This window comes from Andrographis paniculata, unplaced genomic scaffold (genome assembly GCF_009805555.1).
Source record: "Andrographis paniculata isolate CXL003 unplaced genomic scaffold, ASM980555v1 Contig12END, whole genome shotgun sequence".
NCBI lineage: Eukaryota > Viridiplantae > Streptophyta > Magnoliopsida > Lamiales > Acanthaceae > Andrographis > Andrographis paniculata.
Genome location: NW_026137402.1, coordinates 4,370,488 through 4,391,519, shown reverse-complemented (window position 1 = coordinate 4,391,519; position 21,032 = coordinate 4,370,488). Strand labels below are relative to the sequence as shown.

The 21,032-nt window shown below is 28.6% G+C and overlaps 3 protein-coding genes across 9 annotated transcripts; 1 reads left to right on the top strand and 2 right to left on the bottom strand.

The window, feature by feature from the left end:
- Window positions 1-551: 551 nt before the first annotated feature.
- LOC127255433 (uncharacterized) lies at window positions 552-8,393 on the top strand. Of its 7 annotated transcripts, XR_007839634.1 has the most exons (5): window positions 746-916; window positions 1,963-2,214; window positions 2,308-2,401; window positions 3,238-3,314; window positions 8,207-8,393. XR_007839634.1 is itself a non-coding variant. In XM_051280993.1 (4 exons), the coding sequence occupies exons 2-3, from the start codon at window positions 2,026-2,028 to the stop codon at window positions 2,398-2,400; spliced, it is 282 nt and encodes a 93-aa protein (XP_051136950.1). In that variant the 5' UTR covers window positions 746-916; window positions 1,963-2,025; the 3' UTR covers window position 2,401; window positions 8,207-8,225. The 7 variants fall into 7 exon arrangements, 6 of the variants coding, with proteins under 6 accessions (XP_051136913.1, XP_051136922.1, XP_051136950.1 ...); XM_051280993.1 differs by lacking the exon at window positions 3,238-3,314 and having other exon boundaries at window positions 8,207-8,225; XM_051280980.1 differs by lacking the exon at window positions 8,207-8,393 and having other exon boundaries at window positions 3,238-3,530.
- LOC127255467 (transcription factor RADIALIS) lies at window positions 5,337-6,561 on the bottom strand. The gene is made up of 2 exons (XM_051281001.1): window positions 6,222-6,561; window positions 5,337-5,571 (listed from the first exon to the last, which is right to left on the bottom strand). The coding sequence occupies exon 1, from the start codon at window positions 6,481-6,483 to the stop codon at window positions 6,223-6,225; it is 261 nt and encodes an 86-aa protein (XP_051136958.1). The 5' UTR covers window positions 6,484-6,561; the 3' UTR covers window positions 5,337-5,571; window position 6,222.
- A 7,900-nt stretch (window positions 8,394-16,293) lies between the features above and the next one.
- On the bottom strand, window positions 16,294-17,178 carry LOC127256500 (glycine-rich RNA-binding protein-like). Its single transcript, XM_051282542.1, has 2 exons — window positions 16,988-17,178; window positions 16,294-16,725 (listed from the first exon to the last, which is right to left on the bottom strand). The coding sequence occupies exons 1-2, from the start codon at window positions 17,099-17,101 to the stop codon at window positions 16,417-16,419; spliced, it is 423 nt and encodes a 140-aa protein (XP_051138499.1). The 5' UTR covers window positions 17,102-17,178; the 3' UTR covers window positions 16,294-16,416.
- Window positions 17,179-21,032: the final 3,854 nt, after the last annotated feature.

The window sequence follows — 21,032 nt, the reverse complement described above, 5'->3', positions numbered from 1 at the left end:
ATATAAATTTAATTTAATACACATTTATATTATTTTATTTAGATCCATACACATCAAAACTCCCCAAACTCCAACCAAACCCCAACCAAACCCAAACATGAAAAAAAAAACAACAAAATTCAAACTTATCCCAAAATTCAAATAAAAACCAAACTCAAACCCAAATTTTTCCCAAATCCCCTAAAGAAACACACTCATAATATCCAGATAGTCGTCTGTTTATGAAACTGTTGAATGTGTATCTACCGTTTATCTCCAAATTTGTATTTGAAATCAAAATCAACAAGCCCATAGTATATTAAGTATTGATTAGTAATTATTTAATATACAGATAGCGTTAGTTTATGAAACTGTTGAATCTGTATCTACTGCACTACTATTTATTTCCTAATTAGGAAAGTCTTTACGTCCTCACCAATAATCCACCAGACTAATCACAAACGGTGTCGTTTCCCCCAAGAAAACTGTACATTTCAATTTTTGAAATAAACAAATAATTGGGCCAAATATTGGTTTCATAAAGCAAAGGCCCATTATGTAAGGCCCAATTACGAAAATGGCCCGTTAGACTTGTTCTTGTTCTCCAAGCTAAAGGCAGGATTTTTTTCCACGACTTCATCGGCTTCTCTTCTCTCTGCCCATTCACTCTTGATTGCTCTGCTCCTTGGACTCGGTTCGATCAGGTGAGGAGGATTTGTTATCTAGTTTAGCATCATTGGTAAGCGCATCTGAATTATGGTTTGATTGAGCCAAGGGAAATGGGCGTGTTGATTTATTAATTGGAGGGGGTCTTTTTGGTTTTGTTGTCTTTCTTCTTTTCTGTAACTGTTGCAGCTTGGTTGAAAGAGTAGTTTGATCCTGATTTTGTCGTTTTCTGAACAATTTGGGACGGAGTTCCATGCTTTTAATTGGAGATGTGAGAGATTCTGCAGTTCCTTTTACCTTTTCTTTTTTACGTGACGATGTCTTAATTGTGACTGTTCATCTTGGTTGGAAGAGTTGTTTGATTCTGAATTTTGTCTAATTTTGGGGTTTTCTGGAGTGGCGGAAATTTTAGGAATTACGTACATGATTTAATCGGGGAAGAAGTGGGATATATACGGTTCTTTTTACTTTTTCATATCTAATTCAGTTGTATTAATCCTTAAGAGTATTGAGTGTACGTTCTTTGTAGTTTATTGGAGGTTGTAAATTGCATTCAAGGAAATTATTTAAGAATTTGCTGATAATAGGGTACATATATGATCACTAATTCACTATTGTTTTTATACTTATATAGAATCCAATATGCTGAATAGTTCTGTAGTTATTTTGCTCTCATTTGGCAGAATAGTCTATTGGAGTTCAAGAGTGCACGTGATAATGTCTTAATGTGCCTTAAATATCATGTTTACATGGTTCACTGAGCGCTATTGATTTGTGTTTGTCTGCTCCATCACCTATAATGTTAAACCCAATAAGCTTAATTTATCTTATAATCAACCATTGGTATGTGTTAATGGAGTCTGGTTTTCAGCATCGAACATCTGGTTTTGCTTCTCTCTTGTAATTCTCCTCTCTTCTACCTGGTGAAATTATCCTATATGATCTGAATTGTACTTTATTTGAGAGTTCACTAGCTCAGTAGCGAAAAACAATAGATGCCTCAAGTCCCGTAAGGGACGGCCTGGTGGTGTAGAGGTTGGAGCTGTGACCGTGAGGTCATGGTTCAAACTCCGATGTTTCATGTCACCTGCCACACATGGTTTGCTTAGTGTGACTTGCCCGTCGGACCTGGTTTGCAGGGTATTAGGTTCGGTCGGAGGTTTACTCTTAAGCTGGTTTCAATTTCATCAATGATGAAGATATTTGACTGACCAACTGTTTATCTTTGGCCTAGTTGCCACATTGTTGCATTTTTTTATTCGTCATTAAGTTCTTAGTTTGCCCTATCACATTCTTCCTGATTTTCTGAAATTTCAGGTTTGAGCAACTTTACTGTGCTGTCATCTTAACATTGAACACCAAACTGGGTGCTATTTAGCAATGTCAAATCAAACTAGTCTAAACGAGAAGATACCATCATCTGGAGCAGCAAACCCAGTCACAACATCATGTCGGAAAAAGAAAAGTGAGGAAGCTACTTTCATGGAAGATTTGAAGGATCACATTGACGAATTTATTCATGCTTCTATGGATGAACACAAAACTTGCTTTCAGAAGACTATCAAGAAGGTTCCATTCAGGCATTTTAATTTTCACTACAATAGGATGTGCTTCCTGTGTTTATCATAGAATTCCTTACGCTTGGTGTTGATACATTTACAGATGTTTGGAATGTCAAAAGTAGTTGCAGAAAGACATTCTGAGATTAAAGAAGTGGAAAGTGCTCTGCCACTTCGAACAACAGTTGCTGATTAAGGTGCTGCCCCAAATCTAATTTGGTGTTAGCATTTTTTTTCTGTTTTACTGTCTGCTATTTGAGCATCTATTTTGCTCACATAGACCTGGATGATTGTATGTAAATGTTTTATTTCATAGTGATACTCTGTAGCGCTGTAATCTTGAAGTTTCATAGTGATACTCTGTAGCGCTGTAATCTTGAAGTCTGATCATCGAATAAACTGAACTTCTATAAATTATAAATAATCAACCTGAAAATATTATTTTCATTTTGTTAGGGATGGAGTCTTGTATTTCTACTTGCCTTTGCATTTCTGGACAGTCCAATCAAGTTCTTATTCCCCCACTTTTATCGTGTTAATTGTGATAGGATCCTCAGCCCCAGTGAAGATTAAGCCTCCACTCACCACGTGTCTATACATAGACCCAGTCCCTTGTTAATTAAGGCTGTCTTTGCAGTGGCTGTAATCATATGGTTAGTGTTTATGACTTTAGCCTTTCCGGAACCATATACAAGTTGGGATATCAGTTGAAACATTGCAGTTTCTCCTGTTGATACTCAATTAGGTTGAATCTAAAAGAAAATCTTCATAACATGCATGACTTTTTGTCAAAGTATACAGTGAGATAAGATTTTAGAGTCTTTCTGGTTTACATACTCTATGCTGCTGTTTTGGCTTTTCAAGAAATGGTCCGCAGAAAAGAATGGGTGGTTAAATAGCTGAAATTGGTAGTGAATATCCACTATTTATTGAGGATAAGTTGTCAATAAACTAGAGCCAGATGATAATGCACACAGAGCTGCTGGAGTATAAGATCTTTAATATCCCTGTTTATAAATTCTTCCAAGTGCAGGATTCAATGAATCTGCATAACAGCTGGTGGACCATCCTATTTACTTTGTGGTTGGGCCATCAGCATCACCCTCAAAGGTACGTTGATTACATTAAGTTATTGTCTAGAAACTTAAACCACCACCAATCATCCCTCCCACCTTTACCTTAATTTGATGTGTGAGATCCTTTTTAGCTTACAAAATTCAATGCCTTGTACTGCCAAATGGATAACTTTTGGTTCTTTTCTGGAGTGGTTAATATGCGGAATTGAAAATCAATCTAATGAGTGGCCAAATGGGCTTCTTGATGTGGTTTGAGATGCTAAACTTGTTTGTACAAGTAGTAATGCTAGGGAATGTTAATTCCAAAAGCCCACCATTGACCATACTATATTCACAAAGCACAAAGTCTATTGATGATATTTGTGTGGGTAATCTCTAGTGGGTATGTGCTTCTTCAGGTGAAACTTCATAATTTTATAAGTTGATATGCCCTGATCTGCAATTTTATCTAAGACATCTTCGGAGGTGGATTTGATGAAAAATGTGATGTGTAGATAATGTGTGATGTTGATGTGTACTTTCAATTCTTAATTTCTAGGTTGGAGAAAACAGCTCAGGTTTGGCTCTTTAAGCTGTATGATCCATACACATCTAAAACTCGAGTTCTCAATATTGTTGTTGTATATCTCATCGCTTTAGAAAGGTTATTTTGATTGAATATATATATATATATATTCAGAAACTAACTTCAGTAAATGATAATAATAAAAGAACACGATCCATAAGGGGAGGCCAAGTCGGTATAGAGGGTGAATTTGTGACCACGAAGTCATAGGTTCAAAACCTGCCAACGCCTTCTTGGTCTTGTTTGCCACGCAGGGTTAGGTTAGTTGTTTTACCGTGCTACAATAGTTTGCATACTATTACGCTCAACCGGAAGTTACTTTTACACTCAAGCATAACCTGGGTGATCATTTTAATGCATCCAACCTTGTTGGCATTAGACCATTAATTTCACTTATATATGGGAATAGATCTAAATATTAGTGTATGGGATATGCAAAAACTTAGGAATAAAGTCTTATTTGATTGTTATGAGCGTTATTTTTGTGGAAAATTGCTCAAATTGAAATAATATGTAAGAAGCATGATAGATATAATTTAGGAAGATTGATTAACTGGAATAGCTGAAATTAAGAATAGCATCCACAATGGAGGACCAGAATATAATGGTATATAACATCAAAGCGTAATCCATTTGTCACATCAGTATTTCACTATTTTGCATTTGTAGCATAGTATACCTGTTGTGTTGTATTATTAGGGGTAATCGCTAATCACAAGTGTTAAGGTTCATTTTGTTGTTTTGTAAAACAAAGTAAGTTGATAAGATGAATAAATAAATGATTTATTATATTGTAAGTCTTGTAGGAGTCCTTAAAGTTAGATTCTTATATTTCGTAGAAGTCTTTTAGAATTTGATTTCATGTTTAGTAGAAGTTCTTTAGGTTGGGAATCTTTACTCAGATTGTAATTAATGATCATCAGAAGATAATTTGTCATTTTGGTTTTTTGGCTTGGGATAAGGAGAATAGCCCTGTAGATCAGAAAATATTCCTGTAATTATTAATAATTTACAATTTCTCTAATTAAATACTTGCTCCAGAACAGTTACACTCCTTGTTTAATAGCATGGGTTCACAAGCATATTAGTATTTATTTTAATAAGGCTTCCATGGAAATTGAGTACACATCCTGCTCTTTTTTCCATCCCTTTGTATCATGTGTATTATGCATGTAAATATCTCACTTTCATCTAGTACTGTGGGTTGATTCAACTTAGCTAGAGTTGCCTTAAGTAGATAACTATATAAATTTTATTCTACAAAATTTGCATCACAGGATGTATATTTCTTGGTGTTACCAGATGTTTATTTATCTCGCCCCTCTTGAATAGCCCACAGTAATAAAATGAGTGTGTATAGATTTTAATCTATTTATCTAACCCCTTATTGTTTACCGTGTCTGATTCAGTTTCTTGTCAATTCCATACACAATCTCTCCTGTTTTGCTAATGCTGTGGATATATAGGTGAGCGGTATCTGGAGAATACATAGATCTGAAAGCTAGCTTTCATTTCATAAATAGGTATACATATATTGAAAGGAATTAAACTGGTCCCCAATAATTTATGGCATGAAATATAAGAAGTTTTGTAGATGGACCACTTCAGTCCACTCATCAGGAAGAAAAGGCTCTATATATGCTAGAATCTAGATACTAATAATAATACTTCAAGTCGATGATCGAAAACCATCTCTTTATTTCTTCATAAGTTGGGATCTATCACCCTGCATGGAGAAATGATAAATATCAATAATCCAAAATATTCATGCAAAAGCTATTCTGCATGGAGGTTCTAGAACAGGTGCAAAATGAACTAGTTAGTATACATTAAAAGTGATAAACAAACACTAGTACTTCAAAAAGCAATAGGGTCCAACAATGAGAAGATTTAGGCTTATCATTTTGTGGGCACTTTGATAACTACGTGTATTAATTATAGCCTCCTCAGGAAACTGCCTTTTGTGGTGGCAAATAAATCCACATTTGATTTTACCTCCACAGGTAATACCTGCTGTTTGGTTAGTTTGTTATTCAAAGGATTGAAAGATAGTGTTATGTACTTGCATGCACAAATAGACCCTACTTGCTTTCTTGTCTATCAACACGTATGCCATTAGACGCGTTAACTTGGCGCTTAATCATACGTTCTTTGATTGATTTATCCATTTTGGAATGATACCTAAGGCGCTACTTTTGGTTCACAAGTTTAATAGTGATTTCATCTCATTTGTTTATGCATGCATGATTGGTATAGTGCATCATTGATTTTTACCCGAAGTAATTAGAAGTTACTATCTGTTCTGACATTGAAACAATATGTAAGATTTTCGAATGATATGATGAGCATGCTGACTATTGAAGGATATAAGCTAACCTTAATTCACGCCACCGTTAGCTCCGGTGGTAATGTAGTTAGGAAATGGTACCCTGCCACTCTCGATACACATGATATCCTCCACGAGGATCTCATAGTGTCTCTTGACCTCCTCCGGGGTTCGCCCCCCGATGGCTCTGGCCACTTTCATCCAACGGTCTGGCGTGTCCTTATCGAACACTGCCAGCGCCTTCTCAAAGGCTTTGTTCTCCTTGGCTGACCAAGACCTTGTTGAAGCATGGGTCATGGAGCTAGAAGCCATTTTCTTACACTCAACTCAATTGGCACTAAAATATTCAACAGAATGAAATGCCAATTGAGTGTAGTGAAGATTAGGTGAGTGTGGTGAACAAGTGAAGGAAAATCCTGCTTATTTATAGCCTACATGGATTGGGGTTGGGGGGGGGGGGGGGATGTTTGTTGGATTTTCCCTGGAGTTGAGGTCCTAGGAACCCCCCAAAAATAAGGTCCATGGGGTCATGACAGTAAGGCAGTGAACTTTGTCAAATGTGAGGAATTTTTGTGATTTGGATCCTTGAGGGCCACAATTGGGAGGACACAAAGGCAATTACTTTCATTGAAGAATCTACATTTGATATAGTCCCATAATTAAATGAGATCCCACTTGGGAGGAGTTAATATCAATAATTAGTGTTCTTGTCTTAAGATTAGGTCACATGCACACGTACTGTCGATATCAACCTTATTCACTATCATTCTCACATGTAGTTTGAACAACATAGGTATGCCTTTTAGTTCTCCAGCTAACATGGAGTTCAAGTTTTTAATTTAAATATAGCTGTCTCGGGTAATTGCGAAATTTCCGCCTCCCTTGTAATTATTTGGCCATGATACTGCTAAATACTCTGTTGCCATGTTGCTAGAATTTTCTGTTTTTTACTGGGAATTGAGAATCACATGAAAAAATTGGATTATTTTATTTTAATTTTTAAGAAGTTTATTTTTAAAGAAAATGTAGGAATATTTATGCAATTTTTGTTCTCTCTATCAATATTTTTTCTTATAGTAAAATAGAGTGGAAAAGCGATGTAGAATTGTTGATTCTTGCAAGACTGGCTGTATATTTGACTATTCATGTAGAACTCACGCTTTTAGAACAAGAGCCTCTTACATTTGAGAATGCGTTTGGTTGAAAGTTGGATTTTACTCTTAAGTAATGAGACGTTTTGTTGTAAATTAAGCTGTAGTATAATATATTTTGATAATAAATTTAAAATAGACTTAGAATATTCTAAATAATAGTATATTTTTTAATAAATTATAAATATTATTTGTAAAAAATAAATAATAAAAAGCATATATATTTATACATAATTAATATGAATTTGCTTTATAAAACTTGAGAATTTAAATTTATACAAAGGTATTTGTGTATTAAAGAGAGATAAATAGTAAATTATAATATGAGTACTTTAAAAAATGGAAAAATAGTTAAAATAAAAAATAATAATAATAATAATACTCCCATTAAAAGGTTGTTGTTTACTTTTTGTACTTAAATTTTTTAATATTAATATTATATTAGATTGTAATAAAGAAACAAAAATACCCCTATATAAGTATTGTGTAATATATTATAAGTTAAAATGTATTTATTATGTGAAGTAGGTGGTACAATTGATGTTGAATGGGGTCCTCGTAGGCTCCTGTCTGGATTCTTTCACTCATAAAATACTCATGAATTGTTGATTGAGTCACCCTGGAGATAGGGAATTTCCCCTTTTTGCACCCAAGTTTATAATGTCAATTATCAATTAACTATATCATCAAGTTGATATTCAAGTGTACCCAACCATCATCATCATCATCTTGATCTAGATTTGTCTGTGTCTTTCTGTCTGTTTATTTATCACACTGCACTTGAGTACTTGTTTGTTACCACCATCATTCCAAGAATTCACAGCTGTCAATCCGCAACATCCGTACAATGATTGCTCTTTCACTTTTTCTTGCACCGTTTGCAGATAAAAGTCTTAGCTTGTTGAGATCATGTCGACCTCTACCGCCCCAAAAAAATCTAATGCACGGCTCTATTGCTCTTAAGGAACAGGTTTGATCTTCTGTTCTTCCTACTGTCATATACTATTCTTATGTTTGGCTGCTTGTTGTGAATTCATTTACTAGCTCCATGGTCCCAGAAAGTAAGCATTATTACATTTCTCTGTTTTGAAAAAGTAGCTTGTTTAGATAAAGATTTTTGTAGTTTCTGAAATTTTTCAAAGTAGTAAAAAGTTAAGTATTTGATGTGATTTTTTTTATTAAAAAATTTATTGTTGATTAATAGTATCAAAAATTTTAAATAATATTTATAGAACGAAGCGTGGTATATAATTGATCCGACAAGATCTAATACGAAATAATTGAATTTGGGTAAAAAATTTCAATCCGATTATGTATACGGGTCGACACGAATCCGACACGATAATAAACAGGTCGAGTTAGGATTGAGTAATTTAATTCGTTAAAAATATTCAACCAGACACGAGTCGACCCATTGTCGCCTCTAGGTATATAACAGTAAGAATATATAAATGTAGAGTAGAGTAGAATGGTCCTCATGTGTTGGAAAGAAGCTAGGTGAGGGACCTTCATTATTTTGGATGCTCCTAGAGGCATATGATGAGAGTTTGTTTGGATGTTTGTTGAAATGCCACGTGGTTTTAAGGTTAAATAATGATTAGGATTTGCTTTGTATTTTTAATTTAAATTTTTTTTTCCTTAAAATTGTCCGTTGGTTTTTTTAATTTTTCAAATCAAAATTAAAATTATTTAGTGTGAAATCAAAATCAATATTATTCGTTTAATACAGCTTTTAATAAAAATACACTGTTTTCAAATCAATTTTTAACATCCATTTCTGTGGTGGTAGTGTTGCATGATGAACAAGAGGGCAGGATAGTTTTAAAATATGCATTGTTTTCTCTTATTTTGTTTTTCTTTTTAATATATATATTACATTGAAAATCAATTTATAGTTAAAATATCTATTGGAACTGGGGTAACTTAACATTTTTTTTTTGTTTTTTTTTATATTATATTGAAAATCAATTTTAGAGTTAAAATATCTATTGGAACTGGACTAACTCAACATTTTTTTTTGTTTTTTTTTTATATTATATTGAAAATCAATTTTAGAGTTAAAATATCTATTGGAACTGGACTAACTCAACATTAAGTATGATATTGTCAGTTTGGGGCACAAATTTATTTTTGGAACAGTTAAAATATTTATTGGGACTGGATCAACTCAACACTAATATGATATTGTCAGACTGGACCAAAACAATATTGTCCGCTTTAGGTTGAGCCCGCACGGATTTGTTTTTTAAACATTTAAAATATTCATTGAAACTGAGTCAACTCAACACTAGTATGATGCTGAGTCCGTACGGATTTATTTTTATACTTCCTCCAAAAGACTTCATACTAGTGAAGTAGAATTTATGTAGAGGGACTTACGTGTAGATTTTTTTTTCAAATCTTCCATTGTGGGACTTAAGTTTGCACCCAATAACATCAAATCAACAGCCGTTTATATCATATTATACAACTATTCAAAATTCAATTTTTTACCATTCAAAATTCAAATCTAAAATCCAAACCCCTAACCGAACAAACCTAGTTTGCATTATATATGTTAGTTCATTGAGAGGGAGAGAGATTCTCTTATGCATAAAGGAATATATTAGAGAGAGAGAGAGAGAGGGGAATTATTATTGTTTGTTTTTGTGTTACCATATATTATATACTATAGAGATATATATTCTTATAAAGTTGTGGTGGGAGTGTTGGTTACATCTGAGTTATTCTGATATATATATATATATATATACATGTGTGTGTGGGGGGGGGGGGTTTGTTGAGTGAGGTGAGCGGAGTTGCTTCCCATCATCAGAAATGATAAGTTATATGTGGTCTGTTTGTGTGAACATTTGATACTCACATCCCACTGTGCCCACAAACTGCAAAAAAGACTACAATAATGAACTTACAAGTCTTTGGGGGAGAATAAGAATTGAACCTGCTCATCAATCTTTTCCTTTCTTTTCTTTTCTTTGCTTTGCTTTTCTACTACTAGTACTTTTGTATTTTACACTCTCTCTCTCTCTCTCCCTCTTTCTCTCTCTTCTTTTTAGTTCACCATAACATTCACATATACATATGATGCACACTGCCTTTCTTGGATCCACTTGGATTGAAATTACCTTTTATTTATAATGAGGCTGTCATTTTTATTTTTCTAGGAAGATTAGAGCCGGCAAGGAGTCGATTCGTGTCAGATTGAATACTTTAAATGGGTTAAATTACTCAATTTTAATCCGACTCGTTTATTATCGTGTCGGGTTCGTGTTGACCCGTTTATTATTATATTCCTGGAAGATATTATAATTTCTAGTTTAAGTTTAAAGCTCTAAGTTTGCATGCTGATATTTGAATATTAATTATTATATCAAAATGTAGTACAAATTAAAAAAAAAAATTGCAAAATATTTTTATTAGTATCTTATGGTACTAATAGAATGACATTTGATATATATATATGTATACAAATATAATAATATTTTTAATATTAAGTACAATAAGACAGAAGGTAAATATGACCCTAGGCAGACTAAAAGAGTAAGGAGTATATTTCCTCTCCATCTCAAATCAATATGGACATATTTTTAAGACATGAGATTCAAAAAATATTAATATTATATTAGTAGCCGTACAAAATGTTGCTTAAAAGTCTTTTTATTGTCTTTGAAAATATGTGTTTTAATTTAAATATTAAAAGTAATGATATTTGTGTAGTAATAATAATTAAAGTAATAAATTAGATGTAGTTTTGTGATGGTGATTATTTATGATTATGAGAACATTGGTTCGGAACCAACAAAAATAGGACAAAATAGTAAAATGGAATATTTCAATTTCCGTGCTGATTTGGTTAAATCCGAATGATATTGATTTGACCAAAGGATAGCACATTTCACAACATATATATTCTTTTCTGATTTGATTTATTCATTTATGATCTATTTTTATTTTTTGTAACATCTGTTATTTTTAGGATCTTGTTAATGGTCACTAACTCCATCAATTTTTAACTTTATTAACCTCACTTTATTCGTCATTCCAATCGCCAAACCTTATACTCCTTTCGTCTCATAACTATGTACCCGTTTGTTTTTTCTCGAAGTTTTAGAAATATTAGTATTATATTGGGATAGTAAAAATAAAGTAGAAATTACTAAAACAACTTTATTAGTATTGTATGATATAAATGTAATGGCATTTGTGTAATATATTGTAAGTTGTAAGGATATTTGTAATGTTATGTAGATAGTACAGTTACTAAAAAAAAATAGATATTTTGTTATGAAACGGACTAAAATAAAAAAATGGATAATTTGTTATAGAACGAAGATAATATATTATTGGTTCGGCCGGCTTCATCATTAAGTTTGCATTTTTTTCTGTCATTTTATTAAATTGCATCCAACCTTCTTGCCAATCATCTTTGGGACAGAGATATTGACGGTATCTTTCAAACTCGATCATCCCAATTAATCGGACATACACTTGTCTTGATCCACTCCAATTATATATCGCCCGACCTACCGAAAATGTTCCTCACTTTTTCAAAACAAGCTTACCGGAGAGACTTTTATTGCGGTAACAAACATTGATCATTCCATCTGCAAAGATCGGGCGTACTTGGATGGAGTTTGACGCTAACAAATTCATGTTGAATTGGCCTTATATTGATTTTATTTGATAGATTGAAATTCTTCGGAATCTGTCCGCTACTATTGATGGATTTTATGCTACAACAAAATTTATCACAAATAAAAAAGTAAGAACGACATGGTAAATATATATATATACCAAAATTATATCACTTAAAGAAATCATATCACTTAAAAAATCATATCAAAACATAAACTAATATATAGATTTAATTGAAAGTAATATCTAACTGAAAGTAATATTTCTCGTAATTTATCTAAAATAAATTAGAAGATTTAGTTTATATATATATATATATGTTTGGTTACTATTTATGTTGATAAAGAATCAACACGTGTTAATAAAGAAGAAAACAATATGTAGTATGTATTTAACAGTGGATTATATAATTATATATGGATCTCATTTACTTTTTTTTGCGTATTGATTTTTGAATATTAATTATTATATCAAAACGTACTACACATTGAAAAAAAAAAAAAAAAAAAGCAAAAATACTTAGCACCCTAATCACATGTATGTGTAGATATATATATATATAATGAACACAGTAAAATAAGTTTATTTATGTTAATTAACATAATCATATTCAATCAGATGTGATTAATTGATCAATATAATAATCAATGTATTATATTGAGACTCACCAAAATAAGTTGATTTATGTTAATATAACTTTTTTTTTTTTTTACATAGAATTTAAAGATTAATAATATTTTGTGTAAAAGTTGTTTTGTCAAGTGTAAAGACAAAAATATTTTTATTATATATGTTTGCTGTTTTTAGAAAAACTAGTAAATGGTATCATTCTAAATATGTTTTGAATTGTAGAATATTATTTACGAGATTAATAAAAAAAATTTAATTGACACATTACTAAATATATATTGAAATATCATATTTAATTAATAGTTTAATTGTAAAGTATAAATTAAGAAATCAAAATCAAAAATCCCTCCATCTCGACTATTAAGATATACAATGTGTTAATTTTGTATGTCTAAATATAAAGTATTAAAAAAGCATGTAATTTTATTACACATTATAAATATATTAAAATTTATATTTATTTACATAAAATTATAGTATAAAATTATATGATCTCATGGTCACAAGTCCAACTCTACACTACTAGGTCATCCCTTGCTACTCCTTTTGTCCGTACAAATGATGTTATTATTATTATTATTTGGTCCGTTTCAATTAAGATAATGTATTTTCGTTGCATCTTATATCTATAATTTTTAATCTTAAATACAATTTTAAAAAGATTAATGAAACTTTAATTAATAATTTTGACTTAATTCAAATAATAAGAAGTACAATAATTTATTTTTAATATTTTAGAACAAGTTTATTGGAGAAGTTTATATTCAAATTTTTGTAACATATTTATTACAAATTTTTATTTGCATTTTCAAATAAACTTTTGTTTATTGCAAATATTTGGGTGTGTTTATTTCGTGTTTTGATTTGAAAATAAAATAATAATAATGTGAAATATATGCAATTATGTAAATAATATAAAAATAATAAAAATATGTTTAATATATTTATTTTTTTTAAATTAATTAGCACAATATCTTTCAAATCTTTCGGGAGATTGAATATCTTTTGTTCAAATTCCTTTATATTCTCTCGCCCCAAGAATTTTTATATATAGACTAAAATATAAATAATTAAATAAAATAATGTTTCTAGCATTTTTAGATTCTAAAATATTAATAATAATATTAATATTAATCCTTGTGAGATTTGGTTTGCAGGTATCAGGTAAACAACGATGGTGAATTCTCACATTATAAAAAATAAAAAATAAAAAAAAAATCGAGCTTTGAGTTAAATGAGATAAAAAATAATAATAATAATAATAATAATATCTATTATTATTATTATTATTTATATTAAAATTAATTAATCTTTTATAATAGAATCAAAATTGATTGATTTTAATTTTTACGGATCAATAATAACAACCCAGCTTCATATTGAATTGGGCTACATATGTTCCGGGGTTTGGGTTCCTCACATACCCAAACTCGAAGGGTATGGGGTTTCTGTTTTTTCTGTTTTTTTTTTTTTAAAAAAAAAAATTTAAATTTAAATAATATTTTAATAGTAAATTTTTAAATAACATTTTTATGTATTGAATAATACTTTTTTTCATTTCAATAACGTATATATATATATATATTTGTCACTCATATTTAAAAGTATTTATTTTTTAATTATGAAAATACTTAATATATAAATATCAATTTTACAAAAATAAATTTTTTTGTACTTGTAAAATCAAAAATGTTAAAATATTTTATATACTTTTACTAATTAATAAAATATTATTATTCTTTAATTAATAAAAATTAAAAATAGATGGAGTAGAAATTTTCGTTTAATATAAACACCAAACAAAGACATATATTATTGCAAAATCAAATGATTTGTTAAATTGTTATCTAAAATTGATTTCGTATAAAAACATAATTTTTGTTTCGTATAAAAACATAATTTTTGTTTTTGTTTTAATAATATTTTGATTTAATATATTATATTAAAAAAATAATACCCATTGTTAACTAATAAATTTTTTATTTTCATTTCTTATTGTGCAGTAAAATAATTTTCTAACTAAATAGACATTACTTTACTGGGTAGGTCTGTTTGGTAAAAAAATAAAAATAAAAATAATCTCATTTATCTTATTTAATTAAACAAAAGAACTGAAAGTTTGAAAAATAAATTAATTCTATTTCAATTTTATATTTATTTTTTTACTATTTTTTAAATTCTATTTCATTTTCTTTATTTTTTTTACTATCTTTTAAAATAATACTCCATTTGTCCCAAAATTATAGTCTGAATTGTGTTTGGCATTGAGTAAAAAATATGGATAAAATTTTTTTTTGTCCTTGTGAATGTATTAATATAAAAAGTAGTGACAATTGTGTAATAATAATGAAAAAATAAAAGTAATTTTATAGTAATATGATTATTTATGAAAATAAAACTATTATTTTAGGACGGACAAAAATGATAAATATGACTATTCTTCTGTTGGGACGGACGGAGTACTAATATTCTTTGTACCAAAGGTCGCTTAATAAAATACTAGTAGCATACAAGTATATTTTTATTTAAAACAATACATAATAAAAATTAGCATTTTTTATTTAAAATAAAACAAAAAAATAACAAAACAAATTCGGGTGTGTTTGTTTGGGAGTTTGGATTTTGAATTGAAATTTGAATAATAAAATTTTTGAATTGAACTAGTTGTATGATGTGATATAAGTAGGCGTCGATGTGATGTTTTGAATATAAAATTATTTTTTAGTATAATATCAAAATAAAAAATAAATGTTTGATTTGATATTTTTTAAGGAAAAAAATTGGATGAATAATAAAAATTTGAAAAAATCTCCCAAAAAAACACACTCGAAAAATGTGCGTTTGCTAATGTGGTTAAAATTTTAGGTTTTAAAAAGTAAAATTTGAAATAAAAACTTACAAACAATCAGATCGAAGGGTTTTGTTACCTATAAAATGTTTCTTTCCCATTCCTATACAACCTTTTTACTAATTCGTAGCTATAAGGGGTGTAGTATTCACGCAATTATTTTTTATTAATACAATTCATAGTTAATAGATATATATATATATTTGTAAAATTGTTTGAAGAAAAAAAAAAATTATATGAGATATAAAAATTACATAAGTATTATAAAAGTAAAATATATTACTATAAATACAGAATTTTAAATAAAATATAATTAATAAATAATTAAAAATATATTAATAAAATAATTTTAAATTAAAATCATAAAATTTAAAATACAATTATATTTTAAAGAAAAAATATGAATAACAAATTAAGCTGCCGAGCAGAAAAAATAGGGACCGATTAAAAGTAAAGATAAAAAGAAAGAGTAGACTAACCGAACAAATCAAAAGATTAAAAGATTAAAAATATTTAATAGATAGTAAAATTATTAAAAAAAAATGAAAAGAAAGAAAAAAAAAATATTTTGTTGTAAAACAAGACTTAAAATAAATAAATAAATTATTAAAATCTGAAAAGAATACTAATATAAAAATAATAACATTTCTATAACATATTCTAAATTAATTTATAAAATTATCAATTTTTTATTTTTTTAAGTCACAAAATAATAAATTTACTATTTCCTAATATATAATTTTTTAACTTACATTATGTACCATTATTTTTATTACATAATCCTAATAAAAATATTTTAGCCTTTTTAATAAAACATTTTTTATACTAACAAAACAATACTCCTACCAAACATCAGTATCCAAACAATCATAAAAAGCATTCCACATTTCATTTCATAAGGACAACAAGTCACTAACAGTCATTTGATGATTTTCCCACAGCAAAAACAAACAAACTCAAAGCACTCAACTAAACAACACCCTAATAATAACCACGGTCACCGCCGGAGCGTCCACCACCATAACCACCGTCACGGCGACCTCCATAACCACCACCGCCTCCTTCACGGCGGCCTCCATAACCACCGCCATCACGGCGAGGACCACGGAATCCACCGCCGCCTCCGCCGCCTCCACCACCACCACGAGACTGAGCCTCGTTCACAGTAATGTTACGGCCGTCCAATTCATGACCGTTCAATCCATCAATCGCATCTCTCATTGACTGCTCGTTGCTGAACGTCACAAATCCGAATCCCCTCGACCTTCCAGTCTCGCGATCGTTGATAACCTGAAGAACACAAAAATCGAGCAACGGAAAATCAGATCCACGCGAAATCTCACGAAATCCGGCAAAATATAATACTGAATAGCGATAATTCGATCTTCGACCCTCCCAAACAGAGGAAGAAAGAACGTACCGTTCCAGCGGATAAACAGTAACACAGTAACAGTAGTAACTCAGAGTAACAATAGAGTAACAGTAACACGTTTTTTTAACACAGATCAGAACGGAATCGAGTCAGATCCGACGATCCCTGCAACAAACAGACCTTCGATTCAATCACATCTCCAAACCGCGAGAAAGCCTCGCTGAGAGTCTGGTCGTTCGTCGCCCACGCCAAACCACCAACAAAGCACCGGAACTCGACATCAGCTGCAGCCATTGATGAACGATTGACGAAATTAGGGTTTGAGATTTAGGAGGGGAGAGTGTAGGAGGACTGATAAAGGAAGGCTACTCCACTTGAATAATATATATAGGCGGAGAAGGCTAGGCTTCCGACGTTAGGGTTAGTAATGGAACCGCCGTTTAACGGAATATTCGCTGAATATGCTGGCCTGATAACCAACGGCGTTAAAGAAGATATTTTTCTTGGTGGGCCCCATTGAATATTTACTTTTTGGGTAGCTGGAACTTTCCTTTGAAAAAAATATCTTAGATATTCATTACATTTTACCGTTTTGGGTTTGTCTTTTTATATTTATTTATCCATTTATATTTTTCACAAAATTTTAAAGTAATAGCAATAAAAATAAAAAAATTAAAATAACTTTATTAGTATTGTATAATATAAATGTAATAAAATTTATATAATATATTGTAAAATTATAAAGGTGTAATATTAGATATACAATACAATTACTAAAAAATAAAATAATATTTTTTATGAAACTGACAAAAATAGAAAAATAATTATATTGTTATTGGAGAAAGAGAGTATTTTTTTATACAATTTAAAATATATAATTTCTTTTTACAAAAATCAATATAAAATATAAATATTATTTTTATATTACGAATATAATTTTTTATATCTTACATTCAAAAAGTTTAAATCAAAATAATAAACAAACAATCTCTTTGTTTGAATTTGTTTAGAGTTTGTTCTATTTTGTTTTCAAATTAAATGAAATGTTCATTTCAATTTTAATTTTAATATTTTAGCGTTTTGATATAATATTTAAAATAAAAATAAAATATTTTATTAAAAATAGTACGGAATAACAAACTCATGATGTTTTTTTATTATTTTTTATTTATAAATCAACATTATCGAATTCGCAATAAAATATTATTAAAATTAAAAATCAAATTCAAAACACAAAGTCAATCTAAAACTAAACAAATTTTTATTTTAAAATAAAAATATTACTATTCAACTCGCATATTTTTTAATAAAAATATATTATTATTTTTTAAAAAAATATTATATCAAAATAATATTTAAACAAAAATTTAAATCAAACATTTATTTCAAATTAATTGTAAACAACAATAAAACAAATCCTTATATTGTATTTGTTTTGTAGGGTTTAGATTTTGCATTTTCAAAATTGAATAGTATTGAAAATTTTGGTCGTTTGAGACCTAATCCAACAAGTTCCTCAATAAATAAAATAAATTGGTCCACTCCATAGTCCGGTCCATTGGATCGGTCCAACCCCTTTTCTCCCAAAAAAAACCCAAACTATATCCCAAGCCCAATTCCAACTCCTAACCCAACACCCATTAGATTTGAGTAGTTCCGAGATATAGAAATATCGAGCGTTTAGGAAAATTGTTCATTTCTTACCGTACAGAGAGAAGAAAAAAAAATAGGAAGCCGAGAGGGTGAGAAAAGAGAGAGAAGACAACTGTAAGATGGATTTTTTCACATATTTTTATTATTAAGAATTTTTTTTCTTCAAAAATATTACATCAAACAATTATTTTTATATTATATTATAAATTTATTTTACATTCAAAACATCACAGTCAACCTCTATTCATATCACATTAAACAATTATTCAAATTCAACTTTTTACCATTCAAAAATCCAAACTGAAAAACTAAAACCCACAAACAAACACACCCTAAGTGTTTTCTCCGGTGAGGTTTGGGCAATTCCGATGAGCGATTTTTCTTTGTGAGTGATACCGGTAGGAATTTCAATGTCCGTTGAGCCGAAAGTTGTTGTCCCTTCCCAAAATTCAATTTTGCTTTTAGCCTTTGTATAAGTGTGTTTATTTCGTTTTCGATTTCAATTTGATTTGGGTTTATTTCGAATTCGCTTCAAATTGTATATTTTTATACGATGTATCGTTTCGATAAATCCAAAATATCCGAAAATAAATTCACAACAAATAGTAAAATCTTGAATTGAAATAATTATTTAATGTGGTATAAATATGTGTTTAATGTAACGTTTTGATTATAATTTAGTGTAATATAATAATTAAAACTTATTTATAACTCACATGTAATTTGAAAATTTTATAATATTCTTTATGTGACTTTAAAAAAAAATTAGTTGAAATTATGTAGTGTTTTATAAATTATTGGCAATAATTTACTAAAAGTTGTACGAGATTTCTTAGTATTTTAAAAAGTATTTCACAAAAACTTCTAAAATAATACATGCAATATTTTCTAAAAGGCGTGTGTTTACTTGTCAGGTTTTAAATTTGGATTTTGATATTAAATAGTAAAATTTTGAATTGAAATAATTGTTCGATGTTGTATAAATATATACTGATTTGATATTTTGAATGTAAAATAAAATTTAAATGTAATAAAATAAATAAAAATTAGATATTTGATTTAACATTTTTTAAAAATAAAAATTGAAATAGTAAAATCATAAGTAAAATCACACAAATAAACACACCCTTTAATATTCATTTTTTAAATATATATAAATACAACTTAATAGGCCAAGGCCCAAAAATTTGTAAAAACCTTTATTCCAATAAATTGGTCTAATATTGGACTCTTATCATATAATTCGAAATGGCCCAATTTTGTAGCTCAATGATAAATTGATAATACTCGATTCCTCCAGATCTATTCTCATAGAAAAATATTCTTTTTAAATTTTTTTAGTTAAAAAACAAAATAATATTTATATTATTTTATTATAAAAAATAAAATATATATATTCATATTAACATATATTTTCAAAAATATAACCGCACAATTAAATTACGGATAGAGTATAAAATATTTGAAAACAACATATAATTATACGTTTTGAAATGATAAAGATTTTAATAAAATAAATATTTAATTCAATATAAATAGATATTTTTATAATATTTTGCATGAAAAAAATAATTTTTTTACGAAAATTAGGTGTTGAATATAATGAGTTTGTTCACTCAATTTGTTTTTGATGGTATGATTTTCATAAATATTACGGAAAAATACTTAGTACCAAATAGAACAAAAAATTAGGAATGATATGATTAATAAATAATAATAAGTATATTAGTAAAAGTAATTCAAATATAATAAAAATAATTATAAATTAAAATTTGATAACTAACCGATATAATTAAAATTTTTGAAAATTAAAATATAAATTTTGATTAAAATGTGTAATTCTCTTTAAAAAAAAAAATACTCCATTCGTTCCACTTAAATTGTCTATTTTATGTTAGACACGGAGTTGTATCGAGTAATTAGCAAGTAAGTAAGAAGCGTATTAATAAAAATAATTATGATTTAATATAAATAATTATAGATTAAATTAAAATAATTAAATATTTTAATTAAAATTAAAAAAATTATAATTCGTAAATTTTAAAATGTTATTAAAGTATATAATTATATTTCCAAAAATGTAAAAGACAAATTACGTGGGACAAACGAAAATAGAAATAGTAGATAAATGAAGTTGGACGGAGAAAGTAACATAATATGTGAGACGAAGAAAAACATAAATTGTGACATGATACTTAGAAAAGAGTAGAGGTTTTTCAATTAACTGATTAAATTCAGTTCGAATACAAATACTGTATATTTGATATTTCTTCAGTTCGATTCAGTTTTGATTTGATATTTTTTTCGATTCGATTAACCGAACTTTATATATTTATATTATTATATTTTAAATTTTATATCAATAATTATATTCGGTTCAATTTCAGTTCAAATATTTAAAATATTTGCAAATAATTTTATTTATTTAAAATTTAAATTTTTTTAATATATTTTTAAATTTCAATTCAGTTTGAATATCACCCTAGAACGGAAGGATTACAATATATATTAACACAGTATATAATATATTCTATTTATCCACAAAAATCAATAATTTAATATTAACAGTTTC

Bases quoted from the DNA above. Each gene is read 5' to 3' on its own strand.
- LOC127256500 (XM_051282542.1), bottom strand. From the start codon at position 17,101: ATGGCTGCAGCTGATGTCGAGTTCCGGTGCTTTGTTGGTGGTTTGGCG. The intron at 16,726-16,987 runs GTCTGTTTGTTG...TGTGTTCTTCAG, and splicing joins GAGATGTGATTGAATCGAAG to GTTATCAACGATCGCGAGAC.
- LOC127255467 (XM_051281001.1), bottom strand. From the start codon at position 6,483: ATGGCTTCTAGCTCCATGACCCATGCTTCAACAAGGTCTTGGTCAGCC.
- LOC127255433 (XM_051280993.1), top strand. From the start codon at position 2,026: ATGTCAAATCAAACTAGTCTAAACGAGAAGATACCATCATCTGGAGCA. The intron at 2,215-2,307 runs GTTCCATTCAGG...ATACATTTACAG, and splicing joins TTCAGAAGACTATCAAGAAG to ATGTTTGGAATGTCAAAAGT.